Source organism: Astatotilapia calliptera, chromosome 10 (genome assembly GCF_964374335.1).
Source record: "Astatotilapia calliptera chromosome 10, fAstCal68.1, whole genome shotgun sequence".
NCBI lineage: Eukaryota > Metazoa > Chordata > Actinopteri > Cichliformes > Cichlidae > Astatotilapia > Astatotilapia calliptera.
Genome location: NC_137431.1, coordinates 20,613,043 through 20,638,842, shown reverse-complemented (window position 1 = coordinate 20,638,842; position 25,800 = coordinate 20,613,043). Strand labels below are relative to the sequence as shown.

General features: G+C 41.6%; 1 protein-coding gene across 4 annotated transcripts; it reads right to left on the bottom strand.

Moving 5' to 3' along the window:
* Positions 1–653: 653 nt before the first annotated feature.
* Positions 654–22,433, bottom strand: tcerg1b (transcription elongation regulator 1b (CA150)). 4 transcript variants are annotated; one of them, XM_026181188.2, is made up of 21 exons: positions 22,283–22,433; positions 18,269–18,494; positions 16,718–16,870; positions 15,366–15,642; positions 15,038–15,280; positions 12,531–12,590; positions 11,285–11,485; positions 9,868–9,974; positions 9,668–9,756; positions 9,398–9,558; positions 8,139–8,220; positions 7,896–8,031; positions 7,633–7,722; positions 7,406–7,524; positions 5,471–5,621; positions 5,170–5,334; positions 4,731–4,913; positions 4,294–4,503; positions 4,098–4,181; positions 2,502–2,602; positions 654–1,391 (listed from the first exon to the last, which is right to left on the bottom strand). In XM_026181188.2, exons 1-21 carry the CDS (start codon positions 22,327–22,329, stop codon positions 1,190–1,192), a joined length of 3,087 nt encoding a protein of 1,028 aa, XP_026036973.1. In that variant the 5' UTR covers positions 22,330–22,433; the 3' UTR covers positions 654–1,189. The 4 variants fall into 4 exon arrangements, with proteins under 4 accessions (XP_026036973.1, XP_026036974.1, XP_026036975.1 ...); XM_026181189.2 differs by having other exon boundaries at positions 4,324–4,503; XM_026181190.2 differs by lacking the exon at positions 12,531–12,590.
* Between the last annotated feature and the right edge of the window lie 3,367 nt (positions 22,434–25,800).

Sequence of the window (25,800 nt, the reverse complement as noted above, 5' to 3'; positions counted from 1 at the left end):
CCTTTAATGATATCTATAGAAAATATATATATTATATAGCATTTTTGGTTGTCAGATGAACGCATCTTTGTTCATTGCTTTGTTTCTGGTGCCCTCTTATAGAACGTGAAGTTTTTTTTAAGGAGAGATTGGATTTCAGTTGCCTCTTTCACTTGCTTGGCGGAATGCTGGCATTAGTTAATACCTTCCAGAAAATGACTCACTGTCACTGGAGGCTGTTTACATCCAGCTGAAACCATAAAGCAAACTGCTTTCACAGGAAATTTCCACCCCTCAGGTGGTTTTGTGTCAGAGGGACAGCTCTGGAGACAAAATTACAGAGACAAGGCTGAGATGGTTGGGACACGTACAGAGGAGGGATATGTTTTTTTTTTCCAATATATTACTTAAAATTGTGTGTATTGTACAATTTATTTAGGTTTGTCACTAAAAAAAATAAATTTCAAAAACACACATTTAAAATATGATACACTTGTTGTTACAGGGTTAAGGAGTATTTTATAAATACTTGCAGTTTTAATAACTGCCTAAATAAGTGTCCCGGTGCACTTAAAGATTCTTGCTGAGCAGCAAGACTTAACTTTTTGACATGTGTTATTTGAGAATAAAGTGTTACCTCGATTTTGACATTTCAAATAATCCAGAGCACAGCATATTGAAAAACAGTGGAAGTCGTCTTTATTTCATTCAACAGAGAAGCTGCTGCAACATTGGAGTGAACCACTGAGCAGAAACTAACATTCACACTGAGCCGCTGAAAAGATGACCTGGCACAGTGGATCTGTAAGGCTTAAGGACGCCTCAATCACATGCATACACACACTCAACCTCATTTACATCGGCTATCTTACACCTGTGTGGCTGCACAACCTGCAGCCTCATTGCTATCCCTCCTCCCTCTAATGTGGTCAGTCAGAGGTGAGGGGTTAAGGGTCACCTTGGGATCAGGTAACCTCTAGTCCCTGCGCCTCAAACGCAGGGCTTTTTCATCACTTTGACATAACACAGAGACGTTAACCGTTCATCTCTATGGTACACATCTAAGCAACGTAACCCCCCTGAAAAAACACTGCATGGCCAGCCGTGGGCCTGGAGAGCGGAGATCAAGGGGTGCTGAGGGGAGGGCATGCTCTGGCCAAAGGGAGGGCGAGGAGGAGTACAGCACTGGCCAAGACAGTAATTAGATTGGTCACTTGGTAGATCGTCGGGTAGGCTCAGAGGCGGTGGGAGGAGGTGGCGGGCCACGGCGGTCTAGATCTTCAATGTAGAACATGATGAGCTTCCTGCGCTCCTCTGGGACACACTCCAGAACAAGGTACCGCTTGTCGTTCTGAAGAATCTTCTCTACGTCCTTCAGATGCTGCTCCGACTCCTGGATGAGCTTTCTCGACCTGCGCACAAGGAGACAGGCAGAGCGCGCTCACAAGCAGGAATACAATAAGATGAACAGCACCCTCTCCGAGTCCCGGGGATGGAGTGTACTCGCTCTAGAGCTGAATGTTTTTAAGACGTCAGCCCAATTTAGTTAGACTCAGGCATGCTGCATATAGCTGCCTTCAGTAAAAATAGCTGTGTTAACTGACAGCATGTCACCACTTCTAAAATTGGTCCTCATGAAGCTACAAAATGTAACAACGTTGCATCCTGGATGCTCTGCAGCAGATAAAAAAACTATTTTGCAGAGGGTAATAAAACCAGCAGAAAAGATCACTGGCTCTGGTCTTCTGTTGCAATCAAAGAGACTGCAGAAGCAAAGACACCACTCAAGAGCTTTATATAAGAGTCACTAAAGACAGATCTCATTCTGCACTCACTGTTTGACCTGTGCTAGATGCTACAGGTCCATCAAAACAAGGACACGTAGACTAAAGAGCTGTTTTTATTCAGCTGTGCTACATCAAGCATCATTACTGCAATACACTATGAGAAGTTCTATTTAATTCTCGACTCCTTCATATTAAAAATTATTTATTATCTTTTACTGAGAGGGCTTGGATTATTGTGTGAATGGCTTGTTTTTGTAGTGTTCTTTATTTTGGGAGTAGCACTTCTGTTATGTTGTATTATTTTAACACTGTAGACAAGATTCTGAAAATCTTGAACCTCACTGTGCTCTGTGTGGGCACATCAAGGACTAGCGAGCTGCTGAGACAAACTAAAGCATACTCAGGTGTGAATTGTGTGCAGCGCAGTGTGAGTGCAGGCCAGTGGGGATACAGGGACAATGGTTAAAAACTGTAATTCAGATATTCTCACTATTGAGCAGACTACAGTTTCAAGTCATGCAACCTGTGCAAGAATCTTCCAGTGTCGTTATAAAAAAATAAAAAATAAATACGATTTCACCCACACCAGTTTTCCACTTAAACATTTAACACACCATCTGCTTAAAGTTGCAGAGAAATAAAGACTAGATGAGCTTTATTTATAACAAGTTCCTAGGAAGGGGCACAACTGTGTCGGGTTATGCAAACTGAACATATGTGAAACAAAGCACAGACCTGTATGTGATGAACTTTGTCTCCTTTAACAGTGTCCTGAAGTCAGCTTTGGCTGTGATGTATTTGTCTTTGATGTAGTCTTCGAACTCCCGCTGTCTCTTCTACAAACAAGGACAAACAGGAGTCAGAACTCCAGAAAATGGAAGTGTACTTCACACAAATAATTAAACTCACATTATAATATGTTTAAGATATATCAGCCACTGTTGAGAAGGTTTGCAGTCCACAGGCAGCAGCTTTCATTGTAGAGGAAGGATTATGAATAGAAACACCCCATGAATCCAAAACAACGTAAGCTGCCAAGTCCTTGAGATCATGACAATGAAAGTAATCATTTGATTACAAGAAGCCTTTGAATAATAGTGTGAATTCATGCATGCGTTTTTTTTCATGCTGACATTTAATTTGTAATTTAGCGTTTGCTTCGATCTAAACGTTTCCTTGAATAGGACGGATGCGGTTCAGGCGTCTATTAATTGGAAGGTCAGCGGTTCAATACGTGGGTCCCCCTACTCTGCATGTCAATGTATCTGAATCCCCATCCATTTAAATCTTTTAAGCTTCCCCAAATCCATCCATTGGAGTGTGAGCGTGTGCGAAAGATACACAAATGATACACAAAACTGCTTGTATGAATGTGTGTGTGATGAGTGAATGAGGCTTGTAGTAAGAAACCACTTTGAGGGCTCAAACTCAGTAGAAAGCCTCCTTGTAGTGACACCTATGTAATGGATTTCAAAAGGTTAATTGGCACAATGTATTCTTGGCATCTCAGCTCGCAACCAAAGGTGATCAGGAGATCCAGCACCACCTTATGGCAACAACCAACATGGGTTTAAACTAAGCAAAAAATGAATTAATTGCTGTTTTAATAAAGAAAAAAAATAGAGTATTTGTCCTTTTTCTGTCCTTCTGTAAACGATGGTGATGTTTTTATGCTGCAAACAGCAGAGCACATTGAAAGCGAAAGTTAAGACATTTGAACTCTGGAATTTTTTGGACTTCCCCTTTCTCGCATTTCGCTGAACAACAGAGAGAGTCTATCCACAATAATTACCACACACACCACCGAAGATTCAGCAGAGAGCGAGAGATACAGCATCACTTTCACTACCCTCTTGATAAATTCAGATTCATGGTTTGGATTTTATTAGACGCACTTTTAAGTCAAATCATCTTTTGGGCTGACTGAAGAGACATGGAGAAGGACTGGATTTATAATTCACTTTTGAATTATCCGATTCTTTTGTTTAGACTGGCGATAAGATAAGATAAGATAAGATAAGATAAGATAAGATAAGATAAGATAAGGTTTATTAGTCCCACACGTGGGAAATCTGTTGTATCACAGCAGAAAGTGGACAGTGCAAAGTTATAGTAGCAAAAATTTAAGAAAAACACTGGAATAGGATAAGAAGCAGCTGTGAAGACTGCTACAGGGTGTTTACTCCTAAGGTGTGGCATTAAGTGAGATTTTAAGTGAAAGAGACACACTACAGAGCAATACTGCTTTCTTGTGACGTACTTTTGCAACACGACTAATCTCTTATCATCTTATAATAATATAAAGATGGGTTGGAGCCCATAACGTCTTACCCTGTCACTGGAAGAGAATTTAATACAACGAGGATCGTCTTTGATAACTTTCTTCACCTCCTTCCATGTGGTTGTCAGAGTAATCTACAACACACACAAAAACAACAGCCTTTTCTTTAAAATTGTCAGTGATCGAGCTGCAGATCTATCATATATAACGTATTATAAATATAGCATATAAAATGACTTCTGGCACCTTTTTCTGTCCTGTTTTTTCACTTCTTACCATGCTGGTCTCATCCAGCAGTTGTCTGAAATGTTCCTTCTTTTTCTTGGCCAGCGCTTCTACATGTTCATTAAACAGCTTCTCCTTTTCCTCTCTCTCCAGCAGCGAAGCTGACTCCCAGCGATGGTCTTTCCGCAGGTTACGACGTGTGTCTGACCATGTTGCATCAGAAGAACGGACCTGAAGGGCGAATACAAAAACAGTCGTGGGGAAAAAAAAAAAAACTGCTTGAAGGGATCAAAGAGGGGGAAAAAACCCATCTAGTAGGATTATCCCCAAAATAAGCAACACATGAACTGTAACATTTCAAACACTTTTTGACAAACAATGATCACAACTTAACGAAACTCACACATGATAAGAGCATGTGTTTTTTCACACCCCAGTGTTTCTGCAGAGCACCTCACCATGTCAGACATTAGAGCTTTGAAATGCTGGATGGCCTCCTCCCTCTTGTGCTGTTCCCTTTCTCGGTCGATCTCTTTGGTCTGTTCTGATCGGGCCTTCTGGACCTCCCGCTCCCTCTCTCTGAGACTGGCCTCAATACGAGCCTGGCGTTCCAGCTCTCGCTCCTTCTCAATGTCAACGTTCTGCAGGTGATATCACAAGAAGTCTGTGTAAGCTTCTTTCGATATGTTGCACTAAATTCTCTCTTTTAGAAATACAAGTTAGGTTGAGCTGGTGCCATATACATCAGGTCAACGTCCAGTTAGTTAACATTTATTACATGTGCACCTCCCTAAAAGTACATGAACAGTTATTATTCCAATGAATGCTTTCGAACACATCAGATAAACCCTGATCAGCACATAAACCCTGACATTATCTCCACAAAGCTGCTCCTACCTTGGCTTGTTTTTCCATGAACTGTTTGAAAAGCTCTTCTCTGAGTGCAGAACTCTCCACATTCTTGTATCGCGGGTCAGTCTCTAGCCTCTCTTTCACTTTGCTCCACCGCTGACCTCCCTCTATGTGCTGCTCACTCAGAAGATCAAAAAAGTCCTGCTTGACCTTAAAGAAAAAAACAAACACGTCAAACTTTATTATAAATCTGTGTAAAAACAACGTCAGCAGCAGAGACGCAACTCTGGAGAGTTTAAGGCTAAGAAAGAAAGACGGTGCACTTTGAGGTGTGAGTGAGTCTTACCTTCTCTCCCCTAGACTTGGAGTCCTCTTTTTCTCTCTTCCTCATAGCGGTGATGAATTCCACAAAGATAGCCTCCCTGTCTTTCATCTTCTCTATGGTCTTAAATCTGGGATCTCGGCCATGCTTCACTGCAAATTCACTAAATGTTGTCCTGCAAAAAAGCAACAATGCTGATTATTAGGAAGCAAAACGACCCGGTACAAAGATATTTAAAGTCTAAAAAGGACCTTGCAAAAATACTGGTGGCTGCCAGTGCTACTCTTTAGCCTCCTAGTAGATGCACGCATCTGAGTTTCAGAAAACCTGACCTCTGACCTTGAGGTCAAGGACCTGACCTTTGGGGGGGTGGGTAGAATTTCAAAATATTACGCTACCTGGTTCCTGCATTTATTCATTCATAGCCGACCAGCCTTTAGCGGCTACAGGATAAAAACTGTTCAACATGTGTCGAGCTCTCTTCTGATGTCACTTCGATGTCCTGCATTACTGTGTGGTGTTTATGTTGCATACAAATTACATCACGGCACTTTCTCACCACCTTGCTATAACGACTAGGGCTGGGTATTGTCACTGATTTCTAGAATCGATTCGATCCACGATTCCATTCAATTAGATTTGAATCGGGGAAATTTTGCCTCAGTCTATTCTATTCTACCATTATAATTCTGATCACGTATCAGTACATTTCCATATTTTTATATCTATAAAAAGAAAGCTGACAGTTGCGAGCCTTTATCAAAAGTGTAAGCATCACAGCAGAGGCCTTTGTGTCAAAGTAACGGAGGATAAAACACAGAAAAACATGAAGGCGACTTTCCTTGCCTGGGATTTTATAGCAGATGACCTTAAAAATATTCTGCAGTAGATCAAAAACGAAAGAAAGTGATTAATCAACATATGAACATTACCTGATGCTGCTGAAGTGAAGCAGAGCAAAGTTACAGAGGTTTTATTAGAGACACAGCTAAGCGTTTTGCAATTTTGCATAATTTTAAAAAGTTTACATTTGTTCAGAAGCCTATTGAACAGCAGAAATGAGGCTCTCTTTTCGGAAGTAAGTAAAAGGAAAAAAAAACAGCGGCCGACAGCGCTGTAAACAGCGGTAGACTTGTGCGTAATAAGCAAGCGAATAATGCAGGAAAAATATTTTTAGATGGGAAACTGTTCTTGAAGTACAGAGAGAGAGAGAGACAGCGAGCTCTGCATGATGTGTGACTTTATCGTGGTGGAAGCAAAACAGCAAAACTAAGAGTGAATTCATGACGATGTTTACGTGAAGCGAAATGTGAAGCGTAGTTTGGATCTTCTGTTGCTGCTGGTTCAGTCAATATTGTTTGGAGAGAGACAAAAACCTGCAGCTTGCGCAAAAAGGGCATAAACACAAAGCGTGGACCTGCCGAAACCTCCGAATCAGCGAGCTGTCAGCTTTCAGCCCCGACCATGTCCATGCTGTCGGGTGAGAAAGGCGACGTCTCACTGATTCTGATCCGTCGGCGGGTTCGAGCTTTGTGTTTAAGTCTTTGTGCAGAATCCGTGTACCTGCTCACATTTACTGTTTTAGTTGTTTGGTGGTTGTTGAAATTTTGTGAAGTTTAACCTGAGATTCTGGCGTTTCGGGCAAAATAAAAGTATATTTAAAAATCGATTCAGGATTTTAATGAATCAATTTTACATTATCCAAGCTAGAATCGATTTTAATTGATAAATCGATCATCAAAACCCAACCCTAATAATGACCCTACCCACATTGAGGAGGTACTCAATTGTAATGGAAAATGACCGAAACCAATGGTTGAACGGAGCTTAGTAGGTACTAGTAAAAAAGAGGCAAACGAGTAATGTAATAAGACTTTTCTTTGAGGGTAATTGTAGTGGTGACTGATTTGACCCCATAAAACCACTATGAAATGTAGTAAAAGTGGACTGTCCTGTCACCTTGGTGTGAGCTTCGCCTCCTCCATCATCCTCCTGAACTCATCTTTGGCCTGCATCAGCTTGTTCTTCTTCTCCTTCCTTTCCTCCTCTGCTCGTGTCTTCACATATTGATCAAATACCTGAAGCACAATTATACCAAAATGACTCAAAGGCCACAACAAAGTGTAACAGCTAAAAATACAGTACAGAGAAATACTGAGAAAAGGGTAAAAACAAAAAAAAATAACCTGTTTCCTTTCTTTGGGGTTCAGTAGTAGGTAACGTGGGTCAAAAACAATCTTGTGGAGTTCTTTGTCCCAAGTTGAGAATGCAGACACCTACAGGCAGGAAAGACAACAAGACTAAACGGTGACCACGTGTCTGACAAAAGCCTGAAAGATTTGACATTTCCGAGCATGTGCAATGGAAAGAAAATCTCAAAAAGTGGGAACAATTCATCTCATGTGGTTCTCTCAAACAAACTTTTTTTTTTAAAAAAAAGATGTGTTACCCCTCTCTCCAACAACATATCTTTGAACTGGGTCATCCTGGCCTCTAGTGGCACTATAGCTCTTTCTCTAGCTGCTCGGAGCTCTGCCTCCATGGCTGCTTCCTTCTCAGAGTCTGCCTCTTTCGTGTCCTCCTTCCTGCAAGTGTTAAAAACAGAGGTGGTGGTGAGAGAATCATTTTTTTAAAGATTAATGAATCAAAAAGAGAAAGGAAAAAAAGAATTTTTCACAGGGATAGGACTTACTTCCTCTTTTTGGCTTTGGTTGGCTCCTCATCTTGATTCTCTTCAGCAGCAATGGATAGTTCTGGATCCTCCTTGCTGACACCTGTGTGTGAACACAGACACAACACAAATATAGTGAGCACAGAGAGCCAAGAATGACTGCAACACTTGTGTTTTTTTTAGAGGGCTGCCTGCCAAAAGGTAGTGCCACACAACTTCAACGACTACTAGTTCAACTTGGACTGTTTAAGCTGAGCATTTGTTTGTTCTGAGGGCATGTGCTGTGTTCATGGCTAACTGATAAGAGCTGAGCCTGTCCCTCTAATGAACGTGGCCACGTGGTTAACTGTTGTGTGACGCAGGACTATTGTTGCAGAAAGTGGTTTACCAGCGTGCAGCCATTGTGAAGTCCACGCTAACAGAGGTGACTGTAATTAGCCTTAAACTGTATAAAAGTGGAACAGCTACCCAAAGGTCATGCACAGGGTTTACTGTTCCAAAAGAGAAAAAATAAACACCTGATTTGTGCAACTACATCACTGCTGTCTCTCCGTTCACTGATACGTTGTAATGTTCAGTAAAAGGTGGTTAAGGGTGAAAGTCAGAGGTCTCACAGGTGGGTTGAAGACACAAGTGTACGACTGTATCAGTTTTTATCCCTACTGAGCCACAAAGATCGACTGATTATACAGATTCAGATGCTGCAAAAATTTGGGGAAAAAACAAAACAAACTCTGGAGTCTTTGCTTCTGGTCTTGACTTCTTCTCTTCCTATATCAGATCTGATGAGGGAGTATTGTCTCAGTGGCGACACCTATCATTCAGGTGAATATGGTAGCTTGCCCCTTAATGTTGAGCATGAATAGAAGTGGCCGTGTGATGATGTTGCCAGCAGCACGTGAAGTATATTTTAAGTGTTTATTTTTGTTTCCCTAACATGTAGTTTTAAGCAAAATAAAAAAAAATAGGGGATAAAAAGTTGATTTCAACAGAAATACATTATGTATTCTGTGGCTCGTTATTATGGAAAATCCATAAAGCTTGACATAACTTGAAAAAGAAAAGAGGAAAAACACTCAAAAATGTGAAAACATCTGACTGAAAATTCGGACCACAGGCTGTACTCTTGTTGCTTCGTCAAATAAAAAGATAAATAAATAAATACTAATGATAATAATAATAATGACAACAATAATTAATATGCTTTTCTTAGCTTAAACCTTTCCTATATCAATACTCTCAGTACATAATGTATAATTTATAAAACATTGCATCCACACCTGTCTTCTTGCTGTCCTCCAGACCCCTCTTATGTGGTGGCTCCTGGATGTGCTTGTCAACATCAGCTCGACCAACCAGCTCCTCGGGGCGGTCCCACATGGAGAGCCGAGTTGTCGGGTTGTAGAAGAATACACGATCATCGCCTGTCCACACCACACACCTAAAGCAGATTAATAGACACAGAAGAAGAGGAAAAAAAGGGCAGCATTATATTACCGCCCTGCCATATACCATGAAGGAAAGTGTGCGATGATATGCAGAGTCTGTACCATGGCGTGCCAGGAATAGGGTTGGTGGCTACAGGTCTGGCTTTCTGAGCTGCCTTTTCCTCCTCCGTCATCTCTTCTTCTTTTGTCTCCTTGATAAAGAGAAAAAAAAACAAGAAATGGTTCTTTGTTGCTGCTACCTTCAGATGGTTTACTGGATTCAATCTGTTTTGGCTTGGCAGTGCAAGTGGTTAATCAGATACCTCCTTCTCATTATTAGTGTTTTCCATTTTGTTCTCCTTATCCTCCATCTCCATTGCCTCAGCTTCCTCCTGGGCAAGTCGCTCTTTTGCCTTTTCTGCTTCTTTTTCTACAGAGAAGGGAGGAGAAAAAAACCAGACAAATGCGGACGGTGAGATAACTTAAGTTTGACTTTACATCTGGTCTGACAAGAAAGTCAAAGTGGTTATAGCCTATGAGTTTGGTAAAACTGAGAATGAGCCCTTTTAATTTAATTAACTCTTCCACTGAATGATCTGGAGCCTGAAATCTCAGCAGGATTGGGAATCAGTGTATACAAGCTTCAAACTAACTAGATACTGTGGCCATGCACTCACCAGTCACATCATTAGGTACACGTTGCTGGCACCAGGTTGGACCTCCTTTAACCTCCAGAACTATTTTAACTCTATGGTCCATATTGACATGACAGCATGAAGCAGATTTATTGGCTGCTCACCTATGACGCAAATACCACCATACCCCAAAGACTGGACTGAGATCTGGACACTGTGGAGGCCATTTGAGTACAGTGAACTCATTTTCATGCTAAAGAAGCCAGTTTGAGATGATCTGAGCTTTGTGACCTGGCGTGTTATCCTGCTGGAAGCAGCCATGAGAAGACAGGTACACTCTGATCATAAAGCAATGGACACGGGCAGAAGCAATGCTCCAGTAGGCTGTAGCTTCAAAATAATATTCGTTTGGTAAAAGGGGCCATCAGCAGAAGCCTGAAGTATTGATACAAGGCAGGGTGGAGCTATACTTTAATGTTGTTCACACCAGATTCTGACCCTGCCATCTGAATGTCAGAGCAAAAACTGACCCCAGCATTTTCAGAGAACTGCTGCTTATGGGATATTTTCTCTTTTTCAGATCATTCTCTAGAGATGGTTGTGCAGGAAGATCCCAACAGATCAGCAGTTTTTGAAAAACTCAGATCAGCCTGTCTTGCACTACCCCAACCATGCCATGTTCAAAGTCACTTAAATCACCTTTCTTCCCCATTCTGATGCTCATTGCGAAATTCTGCAGACCATGTTGGCTATATCTACATGCCTAAAGATAGCAGATGGGCCAGTTACATAGAGCAGTGCAACAAATGTGCCTAATGAAGTGACGGGTGAGTGTATGTAAAAATGACGAGTCTGAAGCAACATAGTTTCCTGTGTTTTGCAGTACAGAAAAATCGTTATTACAGATTTTTGGGACATTTTAGAAGATTTAGAGGATTTGAAAAGAAATTCAGCTAGACCCACTATTTGATTTGCATTTAAAAGAACACAAGTCTGTCTTTTTTTAAAATACAGATAACAGATAGCTAACAGATAGCACAGTTTTGGGAAAAACTCATAGCTCAAAAGGATAATACTGGATAAGACACATGATGTCAAAGCCTACCTTTCTCCAACACAGCCTGTGGTTTCTCCCAAGTGGACTCTAGCGTCCGGTTGTTGTAGTAGTACGTTTTCCCATCTGCTGTTTTGTACTCTGACCACTCGGGGAGCTGCAATGATCCAGCCATGGAAGCAGGAGCTGCCGAGAGCGTCAGCTGGGGGTGCATCACGGAAACTAAAGGCGGGCCCATACCAGGAAGCATGCCTGTCAGCAGTCATACAGGGAAGAGAGAGACCATTGTTGGCTGAGTGTCATCTTTATGTCTGAGCCACTAACACTAGCTACAATGGCATTAGTTTAGACATTAATGAAGGCGATTTCATGACCCAGACTGTTACCAACATGTGGTGATAGTAATAACAAAAAAACCCACATCTTAGTAAAACCAGAGGTAAGAATAACTCACTGCAAGCTAAAAACTGTCGGTGTGAGGGTTTCTCTGCTCATCAAGCAGAGCAAGACGAGGGAAAATAAAAAGAGAGGGTATTGTGATTTTTGTGAAAGAAACTCTTCACGTCTAAAATGCTTTGAACAAGCAACTATATGACAATGAACACAGGCCACACAAACAGACAAATACAGTAGTGACCACAAACACACAACCATGCCACAAAGGAGGACGACCACAACAACACATCATGTAGCCCTAACCGTTACACTACCAAAGCCCTGACACAACAATGAGACTGCCCTTAAAATATAAAGATGGTCACTCCTTTCTAAACCCCACCCCCCACCCCCACCCCCCCAAAAAACTGTTTACGGTCGACAACCACATGCCTAAAAATGCCCCAACAACCAACAACTCAGTAACATCTAACAATTTAGAACAGTTAACAGCAAAAAATTACCCCCTTCCGGTTCAAAGAATCAGTGTCAGTATCATTTATTAAAAGTTAAATCATGTTCTTGTATGTTTGCTTCTCTTCTTCTTCTTCTTTTTTTTAAAGTGGGTGGAAGAATTCAGTTAAGAAGAAACTAGAAAAGATGTCACACAAGATGAGAATGAAGCACTGTGCGTGACTCTATCTAATCACCCTCTCTGATCATGGAAACAAAATTAAGTTTCTGTTTCTATCAGCTTTAATGGAAGGAATTTCACCACTGTACACCCAATGGACCATGTTCACAGCACTCAACACCATGCCACTGTTTGTGGGTCTGCATATACACCAGACTACGCATGTAGACATCATTCACTACCATGCGATCTACTGTAGATCTGATAGGCGAGCGGCTGGGTGTTTACCGTTGGCGCTGGGGCCTGCCTTTACACAGGTTGCATCTACTATCTGCATCATTGCTACACCTGCAAGAACAACGGACAAGCAAGCATCTGGTTGAACACAGCAGGACACTAGATATCAGCTACCATGTTGTGTAAGAGCTTGTATATGTTTGGCCCAGTTCAGACAAAACACACAACCAGATTTTTTTTTCTGCCTCTGTTGAAATTCATGTATATTTAAAGATGTCAGGAATCAGCTGCACAACATAACGTACGGCCTGTATTGATGGCACATCTGAGAGAGTGAATCCATAATAACAACACCGTCAATCAGGAGATTCCAAGTCTGACGTTTGAAAACCATCTGTCCTAATTGAGGTGTGCTTTCAGCCAATTTTGATTTTAGCTGGCAATAAATTTATCCACCTGCATGACCTTTCACTTTAAATTAGATCTAAATAATGGGCTGGAGCTGGAGCCTGCTGGCTACCCAAATCTTTTGTTGTTAATATTTACAACAATAATAAAGCTTCTTTTGGGTGCTCCCTTATTCACAAGGGGTCACCAACGCAGATGAATCTACATGTAAGATTTGACACAGATGCTTACACCCTCCTGACACAACCCTCCCAAGTATCTGTGCCTCTTCCCAGTCTTGACCTGGGGATCTTTCACACATCAGGCGAATGTTTTTATGACTGCACTATAAAGTCACAATTAAAATAAAATAAAAATCTGGGTTTCTACCCAGAACCCCCCCCCCCTCCCAAAAAAAAAAAGTTGCTATCTGCAGTACTGAGTGAGGCCGTATCCAAATACTTGACTCTGTAGATTCTTCTTTATTGTTGTAATTATTCAGTTTCATCTCTTACACTCAAAAAAGGAGAGAGATCGCGAACTGATCTTTTGCTCTCCTACAACCCTAGAATCTGGTCAGTGACCCCCTGGCAACCTTCATTTGGAAGTAAAAAATGTGTATTCCCCAACTGGTTGGCAAGCAGTTGCTGGATGTCGCTGGGTGAAATCGGTCATGATGAGGGTAATGTTGGGTTGGGCGATATGTAAAAATTTTCCAACTGGCAATCGTTAGTCCAACAATCGTCAATGGGCGATATAATCGCAGAGTTTTTGATGGGCAGGGCAATGTGATCATGCACGGACTGATCACAAAAAACAAAAACAAAAACAAAAACCCAGCTGTCAGCGTTAATGCGGCTTAAATGCAGTCATCACGATTAAAATTTTTAACACTCTCAACCCATCTGGAGCGCAGAATGAACAAAATTTGGACTGCCAAAATGAGTTGACAGAGACATTTCAGGGATTTTGACTCAGTCTGCGCTCCAGATGGGTTAAATGGAAATTCCTTCCATTAAAGCTGAGGGGGAAGGAACGTGATGAAGGCACGTTAACGCTGACAGCACTAAAAAAAATATAAAGTCGACAATTTGGGATTTTTTAGGCGTTAAACCGGATGAAAGGGGCAAACCTAAGGATGTAACCAAAGTGGTGTGCCACTTTTGCAGACGTTTAGCGCGAGCTGAGTACTTAAACACGGTTAGCTTGCATGAGCATGTACGTGTCCACCATCCAGCTGAGTATGCTAGGCTATCACCAGCTTCTGCAGCTCCATCAACAAGCATTTGGGCGCACTCTGAGGAGGGTGCAGTTAAAACAGCGTTATTATTTTTTCTATTGACTGCTCCATCATTATTAGCAAACTTACTCATGGGCAAATAAATAAATAACACCCTTGTAAAAACTATCGTCGATAGTAGATATATTCGTCCAATCGCCAAACCCTAGGGTACTGCATAAAAAACTCCTTGTTATTGCTTTGGTTGCTAGCAGATTGAGGAGGTCGCTTATTGTTTGTTTAGAAGATTGGAAGATCACTACAACTCAGAGACTAAGAAGAAGAAGAGAAGATGCAGCACCTTCTTTGCAATTGATTTCACCATGTGACAGCCTGCAACCAAACAGTTGGGGAATACACATTTTTCCCTAGCAACCTGTGGTCCACATGGTTAGTGACTGACTGCTAGACCTACATGAATGAGGTCTAACAATCACTGTCTCTTTGCTATGCAGTGTAAAAGAGCAGGAATCTGGGGCTGTTTCTAACATTTTCTCTCTTTCTCTTTTTACTTAAATGTAATTAAAGCTAAAAATCACAACACTAATTATATTTAAATCTAATTTGTGGCAGTTCTGCTGACCAAATGTTCCCTTTTGATTACCACTAAAATGCCTGGAGTCCAAAGAATAGCATTCAGGAGAATCATACACCCTATAACCAGCCCTACGTGTCTTGTGCACACCTGACTGGATTGAATCATGTGTACATCCAAATATTTTAGAAGACCTTAGATACAAAAAACCCTCCTGGACTGTAAAAGACAGCCTTACAGCAACAGCAGCAGGCCATGGTGGACAAAACATTTAAAAACATGGCCCAATGAGGCAGAATAGTCATTACAGTATATACATGTAAAGCTTGACTAAAGGTTTTTGTGTCTCATTCTCACCTGGTAGAGGGATATGCATGCCTGGCAAAGGCACCCTGAAAGGTGGCACCATGACAGGAGGGAAGGCAGGTATGGCTGCGGTGGGCTGGGCCACACTGTGAGGCAGGGCTGCTGGCAGCAGTGGCACGGTCTGCACTGCCGTAACAGGAGATGGCACCGTGGAAACAGTCACCACAGTGACCGGAGAAACAGCAACAGATGAGGTCACTGTGGCAATAGGAGGGAGGTCTGCTACAACGGTGGCTTTTGGGAAGAAAAAGAAGTACTTTTGGTTTTATTCTTGCTTTGTGTGTGTGTGAGTATGAGATGTTGATGAGGTGCTGTTTACCTGCTATGCTCGCAGAGGGGGAATGGGTGGTGATGGAGTCTGGACTGGAGGTGAGTGTGCGGGAGGGGGCCGAGGATGGAGCTTGAGTAGGGGAGGCTGCTGCTGCTGTGCTTGCTGTAGTATTGACACTGCTTGAGCTGGCGGTCACCCCAACATTTGCCCCTGAACCTGCAGCCCCAGCCACGAGAAGAGGGTTGAGCTCAGACTGCTGGATGACCTTCACACCATCAGGTTTACTCCATGATGACTCTCTGGTCCGGGCGTTGTAGTAATATGTCTGTGAATGAGAAACAATCACAGTTTTTTTTAAATATTGTGAAAAAAATCAGTTTTTTATGATTACAAAAAAATGAAAGAACAATTTGTATTGCATTACAAATAATTAATAACAAAAATTTAATCTTGTTACAGCAGAGCTCTGATTTAGGGAATACAGCAAAAGTGAAAAGGAAGGTTTACAAAATGTTAGTGAGACCTGCTTTGACACATGGTTTGGAGTAGGTGGCAAAAGCAAAAATACAAGAGGCTGAGCTGGTGGTGGCAAAGCTGGAAATGCACAGATTTTCACTGAGAGTGACCAGAAAGGATATGATTCAAAATGAAAATATAAGAAGGACCAGCTCAGGTTGGACAATTTAGAGACTAAGTTATAGTGGCAAGGTTGAGAGGGTTTAGACATGTGCAGAGGAGGGTTAGTGGATATATTGGACAAAGAATGTTAAAAGTGGAGCTTCCAGGCAGGTGGAAAAGAGGAAGACCACAGAGAAGATTCAGTGAAGGAGAACATGCAGTGGGTTGGTATAAGAGAAGGATGGAAGACTTGGAGGCAGATGATATGATAAGTAGTAGTACAGTGACTGGGAGAGTGGCAGGTGCCCACTTGATAGGCTTATCAATTATAACTACACTCAAGAGGTAGGTCCCGATTAACTAGTTCTGAAAAGATGACAGCAACATTTACAGTGAGTGGAAATATGTTAAAAACTGTTATTAGCAGCCTTGTTGTCTTCCAACGGTGACTGAAATGCAAACCAAGTAAAACCAAGTAACCAATATGGGAACTTGACAGCTCGAGTCTGATGACTGAGCTTCTAGGGGCAGCAGCCAATATTTCAGGCTAAGCAAGATTTCTTGTTCTACCAACTAAGGAATTTAGCAAACTGTAAAAATCTCATTAAAAAAAAAAAAACACAACACACCACTTTTAATTAGAGACAATATTGATGCAACCATAAGCTTTAACTAAGTGTGCACAAATTATTATTAAAGCTGTTTTAGTGCAATCAACTTATTTATTACACATATCATCTTGAGGATGCCTGCTATCTGCTTTCATAGGACCTCCACCTTACCTTTCCTTCTGGCGTCTTGTTCTCTACCCAGATTTCTTCAGCAGGGTTGAGCACAGGGTTTCCAGATGTGGGAACGGGAGGCATCCCAGGAGGAAACAGCATTCCTGGTGGAGGTGGCAGGTTACCAATAGGAGGGGGAAGGAACGGAGGTCTCTACACAATAAAGAGAGGGCACAGAATTTAGCTTTCATATAATAAAGAGCAGAACTGAGAGTCTAGATTATCCCGTTAAAGCACTCTATCCTCCAACATAATGTGTCTGTAGAGGATACAGAAAAGTGCACAGTCACAAGCAGTGGAGGGCTCAGCTAGCAGATGATGCTAATTGGCCTTTTTGGATTCCAAATAGGGAGATTTGTGCATCATTACTGTATTTTACAAGAGAAAAATGACATTGCACCAAAGAATCAATCATGAACCCAAAGAGATTATAAAACAAAGATTAGTCATATGCTTCCTTATTGTCTGCCCCTCCTTTTAAGAGTTAATACTGCTGTTATGCTGTAACAGAGAAGGACACACTCTTCTTTGCAGACTCTACCTGGGGCTACACAGCTGATCGATGCGTATTCAATAATTTAAAATAATAACTCAATTCACTTCGTCTCAAAAACCATTGTGAGCACGTCGCCAGAATAGGGTTGTCGCAATATAAGAATTTTAAACTTGATACCAAAACCCATGACAATACTTGATACCATTTCTGATACCATGAGGAAGATTTTAAACCCATCCTACATCACCAGAATAAATGGCGAAGAAGTCATATCCTCAACTTGCACTCACTGTGAAAAAGCCCTCACAGCTGGCTACATGAAATAAAGAAACATATTTTTTAGAAATTATTGTAGAGGTAAAAAAGTTAAAGTTAATTATCTAGTTCACATCTGCCTGCAGCCTCGCTCTCATCCAGCATGTACACTGCTCCAACTCTGCGTTAAGAATTGAAACCGCCTGATTTCCCGCTTCAGATTTCCGTCTTTATTTGCTCGGATTAGTTCATCACATTTCCCTTTCTGCTTAGCTCGGCTACGGTTCACTCCCTGCTCTGAACAGCCAGGAACCTGCCAGGTTTTCTGTTTCTCCATAACCACCTCTGCCATGGCTAAGTATTCGATCAGCCACTCGTTCAACCTGCAATAATTATTCATCATTTTTCTAACTACAGTCCGCTAGCCAACACGTTACTAATAACAGACAGCTAACAAGGCTGTTGGGTAACTGACAATAGTTAAATAGCTAATGTTAATGTGTGCACTGGTCGGGTTAACATTTTTATCTATTAAATACTTTCATGCTGTTGAAACAGGAGCTTTACTAACCTTAAAAATTCCTCTTAAAGTGTTGTTCAGTGTTATGAACGTTAACTACTACAGCTGGTAATGACAGGAGGAGCCATGTGAAGTTGTGTGTCATGGAGGAAGGAAAGACAGGACTGTTGGTATCAATATTGTTGCGAGTATCAAGTATTGATTTTTTTTAACAACCCTAACATGAGGGTAACATTTCCATGATGAAAACCATGCTTGTAAAAGAATGTGGAGCAGTTACCTGTAGGTGGGGAGGCCCAATAGGTGGAGGCATCCCTCCTGGTGGAGGGATTGGTGGCATGCTGGGGTCGAAGGGTGGACGTGCAAACGGAGGTCGTGGCGGAGGTCCCCTCATCATCCCAAAAGGAGGCGGCGGTGGCCTAAGGAGTGGTGGTGGGCCTCTTAACACCGGGGTCTGTGTAGGCGCAGGCGCAGGGCCACGAAACCGCACTGCCTGCTGCGCCATTCTGGCACAACATAATAAAAGTTATAGTTAAAGCTTATGATCAACACTAGACTGTAAATAAAGCCTTTGAAAAGAGTGCAGAAAGCAATTATTAGCTTAATTATTAAATATACAGTAGGGCTGTGTGATATGACCAAAATCTCATATCCCGATATAAGAATTCTATCGTCCTGATAACGATATAAATCACAAAAATGTAACATTTTCTGTAAATTCTGTGAATCTCGGGCAGCTCGTCTTGCAGGAAGTGTTTCCAGCTGCGCGTCATGTAGCTGGAGTCGAGTGTTTTAACCGATGCATGAAACTATACATTTTTAGACATAAGATGTAACGGCTGCCGTTTTCTTTGTGAGTATTTATTACACGGCGTGCTGCGGGGAAAAGCCTGTTCTAACGTTTGAGTCTAAGGTTTATTTTTTAGCACCTGGCGGCTCTTTTTTAATTCTCATCCATAAATAATCTGCTCTTTCACGTGATTCAGTTTATTTTGAAAAGTCTCAACAGGATCTTGAGCTTTATTGTGAAAGGTTTATGTGGAACATAAACAAGCGGACACGCGATGCTGTTACCGTCGTTGTTGCTAACCACAACGCATAAAAACAGGCGCTTGTCCATCCGTAGTGTGGTTATATAAAATATAAGAGAAAGAGAGAACTTTAAGAAATTAATATAGCCACTACAGTGACCATCAAAACTATGAAAAAATATTGCTGTTAACAGTTTATTTTGTGACACCACGAAACAAACGATAGCGTAAAGTGAAACGATAGACGTTTTTATATTGTCATCCGATATATATTGTTATATCGAACAGCCCTAATATACAGTAAAAATTATACAGTGCAATGACAAATTATCCTTCACAATCCAAAAATAAATTACACTACAAAAGTAATAACATCTGTAATATCATATTAACATCTTAATATTGTAATTTTACAACCGAGGAAGCTGCAGTATAGCCAGGAAAGGTTAGCAATGAATACAAACACTTTCTGCTGACTAATGTGAGACTTGCTGCAGAAATGGGCCAGCAAACAGCAGCGGAAGAAGTGCTCAGACCTATTATCAAAGTCAAAGTAGCAATAGCACAACTTAAAACCACTCTAATATGAAGCAGAAGCTTTGTGTTACGTCGCAACAATTTAATGCTGGCTAAATGTTCAAAGATGCTATGATAGAAATGAAAGATTTCTCTGGTTCTCTGACACAAAAAATAAACAAATATATATAAGTAAATAAAAAAATAAACTCTGGGCCATTGCCCATCACCTAAACTGCCATTTTAATCCGAATTTGCCTAGAATTTCACAATCAGTGTATCGCTAAAGTATCCATCAGACACCAACATGAGCTCTGTTGCATGCTACACTTATGAACTGTTATTACTGATGCATAAACATACATTTACATGTACGGACTGTAAATACTGCTCGCTTTTCTAACCAGGGGCCTGTTCTTCGTACGTCGCTTACTACATCCAAGATCAAATGACACATCCAAGACCAAACCATCGCGCTAACCGTGAGCTCGCTAATCCGGTTCCCCGAACACACCTGCTGTTGACGATTAGTACAGCTGGACGCAGTAATGTGACATCACTGGGTGTCGTAAAAGGGGCTACGCATCGATAGTAGAAACAGTGATCGGCAACCCGCTGATTGGTCGGCGAAAATGTCGAAGGGGCGTGCTCGGTATTTTCCGGCAGCAGAGCAAGAACTCTTGAGTGAGGGATTTCAGGAGTTCCAGAGTTTAATTAAAACGCAAGAGAACACTGCAAAGGCTGCAAAAGCAAGGAGAGAGGGCTGGCAGAAAGTTGCTGACAAATCAAACTCGTAGGTAATTTAATAATAATAATAATAGATTGGGTTTATATAGCGCTTTCCAAGGCACCCAAAGCGCTGTACGATACCACTATTCATTCACTCCCACATTCACACACTGGTGGAGGCAGCTACGGTTGTAGCCAGGCTGCCATATCGCGCCATCGGCCCCTCTGGCCAACACCAGTAGGCGGTAGGGTAGATCTATCATATGACACTATATTGTCCAATATCATATGGCATTATATTATATTATAATATGTTATATTATATCCCCTTTCACATTAGAGCCACAACAGGACCCACAAGAACATGGGAACAAGTAAAAGTGGAATACAGGAGTATTCTACAGAATGGTAATATTTATCTCTTAGACTGCTTTTCGTCTCTTGGCAAGGTAATACTGGCCTGTAATACTCTGTTAGTTTGTTCATAACAGCAACCAAGAAAAGGGCAGAGGAAAAAAAGACAGGTGGTGGTCCTGCACCCCCTCGTCAACAAGTTGGTTAAGTAAATAATACCCTCACGGGAATATCGATATCTCTCAATGAGCACACTGTCGCGCTGAGCTAAAGGATCCTGTCTATCCCGCAATATACGCTGAATTCTGAGGACTCTCCTTATCAATCTTGCACCTTCCGCAATGGGTTGGTCGCGTATACGGACAGGACATGGCTGCGACAGACTTCCCAAATCCACCTTCGCTTTTATAGCCGTGGTCTCTCATCTTGATTACACGAAGTAATTTACAATTACTACTCTGAAATATGAATTACATCTGTAATAATCACATACATGTAATAGAATGTTAATAGTACATTTCCCTTTTTTAGGAAATGACCTGTATGTATCTGTGTGACATCAATAAAAGGATCAAGTGCTGCATTATCTTTAGTTACATTGATAATATTTATTTATGGTGAAACAGTGGTGGAATATCGCTGTTGCTTTCGTATAAATGAAGCGGACATACCTGCGTGGCCGCGATCTAATCCTGTTTACATAAAGTAAACCTGCTCCCGAGCAGGTTTACGCTTACGGCTCTGTTGCTATGACAGCAAGTCCCGGACGAGCTTCGGGGAACCGAACGATCCAGGATCACGCAAAATCGTCAACAATCTAATCCAGCTAACTTACTTAGCGAGGTACGAAGAACAGGCCCCAGTTGACTGGATGGTGTATAACACATTCATTTCAGTAACTTGAAACTATGTCTCTCAGATACATGTTCCTTATTCAAGCAACTCAGTCCAGTCCAGACGCTTTTCTTTCCAAGCTCCTTAGACTACGAGGACCTGGATGACTGAGAACCTTCACAGATACATGTTCCTTATTATAAATACCTTAGGATTCTACTTAAGGACATCATTTAGGGTAAATTTACTTAATTGCTATGCAAGGCTGTTTGAAGACGGTGTGACGTGGACGGGTTGTCCATTCAGACTCTGTGGTATTTATATTCCCTCATATCTACATGCTGAACCCTTCAGGGTTATACCCGCTTGGCCGTAGATGAACACAAACATTCAGCAAATGTCGTCTTGTGATAATCGGGCTAACATCAACCTTTTTTCTGTCTATTTAAAACAGCTACTTTCCAATCACTTTAGCATATTTTTGCTAGCTGGATATAATTGATAACAACCGCCACGTTTGAGCCCAAGCACAAAGCCGGGTGATTGGGGTGGCCTTGCGTGAGAGGTAAACATCTGTCTGTTTAATCTGTCTGGCCCATGTTTACCGCGTGCCGGGGAGCGGAGAGCAGAAATCGAGCCGCTCTTCAACACGGGGGCTAGCTAGCTGGAAGCTAGTTAGCTGGCGTGGCTACATTGACATGCACGAGCGCCACATATCAACACTACTGAACCTAAAGCAACGCAGACCAGCTGCATATTAAATGTCCGCAAATGCTTTATATTACCCACGATTAATAATCATTTTAACGCTTTACTCGCTGTTATCTGACCTGTTGTCGTTGAACCCGATAGTCTCGCTCTCTGCCTGGTCCGCCATTACAGGAAAATGTAACCGCTCTCTTCCTGGAAACGCCCCTTAGCGGTGACTACTTTTCCTATTCGCCAGGCGCGGACCTCAGTCACGATACAGTTCGAGCTGCGTGGACTGTGATTGGATATTGTCTTTCTTGCGAACGTTCAGTAAAGTGTTCATTGGTCCGTTTGGGTCCCATTTTTCATGATGTCTTTGTTCAGTCGGTGCTCCGTGCTGTTGATAATAAAGCGGATTCTAATCACTGGAGATTTGCACACACTCCACTTGTGTTTTGGTGTCCGTGTTTTGTTTGATTTACACCTGTTGAGATGGCATTCCGCTACTTAAAATAAGTGGCAGTACACCATATAGTGGAAACGCCCTGCGCTTACTGGAAGGCCTTCATTCTGAAATGTAGTCACAAACCTAAAAGTGCATGATATCATCTTAAAATCACTAGTAAATATTATCAACATATTTTTACGGCCAACGATTTGTTTCTCTCACATGTGCTATTATCATTCTGCGGATCCATTGGTAATTAATAATTATCAGCCTATTTCTAATCATTATTTGCTCAGCAAAATATATATATATATATATATATATTTTTTTTTTTTTAAAGAAATAACTCAATGAAGACCTTTCATCTCACAGTATTAATAAGTGCCAATCAGGTTTCAGAGCCAGAAACAGCTCTGACTAAAGTTATCAACCTGACCTGAAGATCAATAGTGCTTGGTGCAGTGTCTCAATGTTGGAGAATTTTCAGATTTCCAATGTAGCAGAATACATTTTTTCACTGCAGTACTCGCAAGTAAAATAAAATATTTCTTATGATAATTCACATTAATAGAACCTGTGTCACCTAGAATCCATAGTTTGGATCCAGTTCGATTTGGATCCCCATTACCCTTGAGATTATTTCAATGGCCCGTCTCCAGAACTCCTCTATCACTGGGCAATTCCACAGCATGTGCAGGAGATGACCATCTGCCACCTTACATCTCAAACATTTGGGGGAATAATTATTATCAATTTTATGTAACCTATAAGGGGTGTTATATATCCTATGAAATATATTAAATTGCATTTGCCTGTGTTTTGTAGAAATTAACATGGTCTGTGCCTGTTCCAATAAATGGTGCCATTCTACCTCTTCATAGACATGGCCCAGGTCTGTCTCCCATTTTCTTTTTATCGACGCTTTGTTATGGTCAGATAACTTTTCATTGGTAATAGCATATATAGAAGATGCTATTCCTTTTATTGACTTCCATGGTTTGGTGCAAAGATGTGTTTCAAGAGGAGTTTCTTTTGGTATCTCGGGGAATAACCCTTTGGATTTCTCTTTGACCCAATCTCTTATTTGTAGGAATTTGAAGAAACTTTGTCCTGGGAGTTTGAATTTTTCCTTTAGTTGTTGAACGTCAATAAATGTATCATTATTGTATAAGTCGGCAACAGTTCGAATATTTCTGTCCTTCCATCCCCGCAATATTGGGTCAGCAATATGATGAGAGAGATCAGGGTTGCCCCATAGGGGTGTCCTTCTAAGAAAAGAGATATTTATTTTCAGAAGTGAGTGGGATTCGTGCCAGGCACAGAAGGTGTTTAATATTATCAAATTGTTTGTGAGCTTGGATAGACATTTTTTTGTACCTAAAAATAGAACATCTTTTAATAGTATGGGGTTCACCTCATGTTGTTCTATTGGAACCCATCGAACCTCACTCCTCTGCATGTAGCCAGATCCAAATTGATCGATACTGGGAGGCAAGATAATAGTTTGGTACTTTAGCAATCAGAAGTATTGTCTGAAGGCCAAGAAAGATGCCCAATGAATTAATTTTACCAAGTGGATCATTATGGTAACTTGATTGACCTTTGTTATTATTGTTTATTTATTTTTTATTTTATTTATTACAGACTGGACAGACATGACTGGGGGATGGGAAAGGGAGAAAGAAAGGGAGGGAAAGAAAAACAGAGAGGATGAGGGACAGTGAGAGAAGAGAAAAAAGAAGAAAACAAGCAAAAAGAGAGCAAAACAATATGGAGACCACAGCAATAACCTAGACAAGTGTAAGTAACAATAAATACTAAATAGTGAATGTTATTTTGCAGCACGCAAGACCGACAGCGCATGATGTGCTTTGAGGTAGCAGCCAAGAAAGATATAGTTTGTGTCTGTGATCACCCGTGTGTATACCTGTGTGCACACCTGTGTAGATGAGTGCGCTTGTATTCAAAAGGTTTCTCCATGTGAATTTCTGCTAGAGGTTGTGGGGAGCCATAGCTCTGCCCCCCAGGCCCCAGACATCCAGAAGCCCCCAGAGCACGAGAGCCCAAGGAGGACCATCGGAGGGGCAGCCGCGCCACCCTCCCGGAAAGAGCTGAGGAGAGCCCGAGATGTGGGGTCACCAAGCAGGCACGGTGCAGAAGCCACAGGGAGCTGCAGTGACGTGTCCGTGGGCTCCGCCAGCATCCAGAGCAGACTGAGGCCTGAGACTGAGCACCCTCCCACCCCCCAGAAGGGACCCAACTGAGCCACAGGCACCAGCCCCTGCCAAGCAGGCACCGGTAGTGAACCGGTACATACCTGAGCGCCCAGTCCTGGGCAGCAAGAACCATCAATGCACCGACGTCTGAGGGCACCTGAGCTGTTCCCAGATCGTCTAAGACCCCACCTGACACAGACACACACATACAGTGGGGCAAAAAAGTATTTAGTCAGCCACCGATTGTGCAAGTTCCCCCACCTAAAATGATGACAGAGGTCAGTAATTTGCGCCAGAGGTTGTTGGGGGAAAACTCTGTAAAAAACCCAGGAGAAATAAAGACACAATGAGACAAAGTTACTTTCTTTGCTAAACGTGTACACGGGTGAGCTGCTGAGAACAACTCACATCGTGAACAGAGGCTTGGCACTTTTTATAGGAAAGACAGTGAGAACAGGATAAGAAAATAATAAACAGATAAAATAAACAACTCCCAGCTCTCGTCAGCAGAGAGCTGGGAGAAAGCTGTGAGAGATAAAACAATCTAAAACAATATGTCCCAAAACAATATGTCTGCTGGGAAAGTCTAAAAGGATAATTCTAAACTAATCTAACCATAGACAAAGGGCATCTTTGTACATTTAAAAGAAGGTAAAGAAACATAGAATCATTTTTCCTGTAACAGAGGTACACTTCAACTGTGAGAGACAGAATGTGAAAAAAAAAAATCCATGAATCCACATGGTAAGATTTGTAAAGAATTTATTCGTAAATTAGGGTGGAAAATAAGTATTTGGTCAATAACAAAAATACAACTCAATACTTTGTAACATAACCTTTGTTGGCAATAACAGAGGTCAAACGTTTACTATGGGTCTTTACCAGGTTTGCACACACAGTAGCTGGTATTTTGGCCCATTCCTCCATGCAGATCTTCTCGAGAGCAGTGATGTTTTGGGGCTGTCGCCGAGCAACACGGACTTTCAACTCCCGC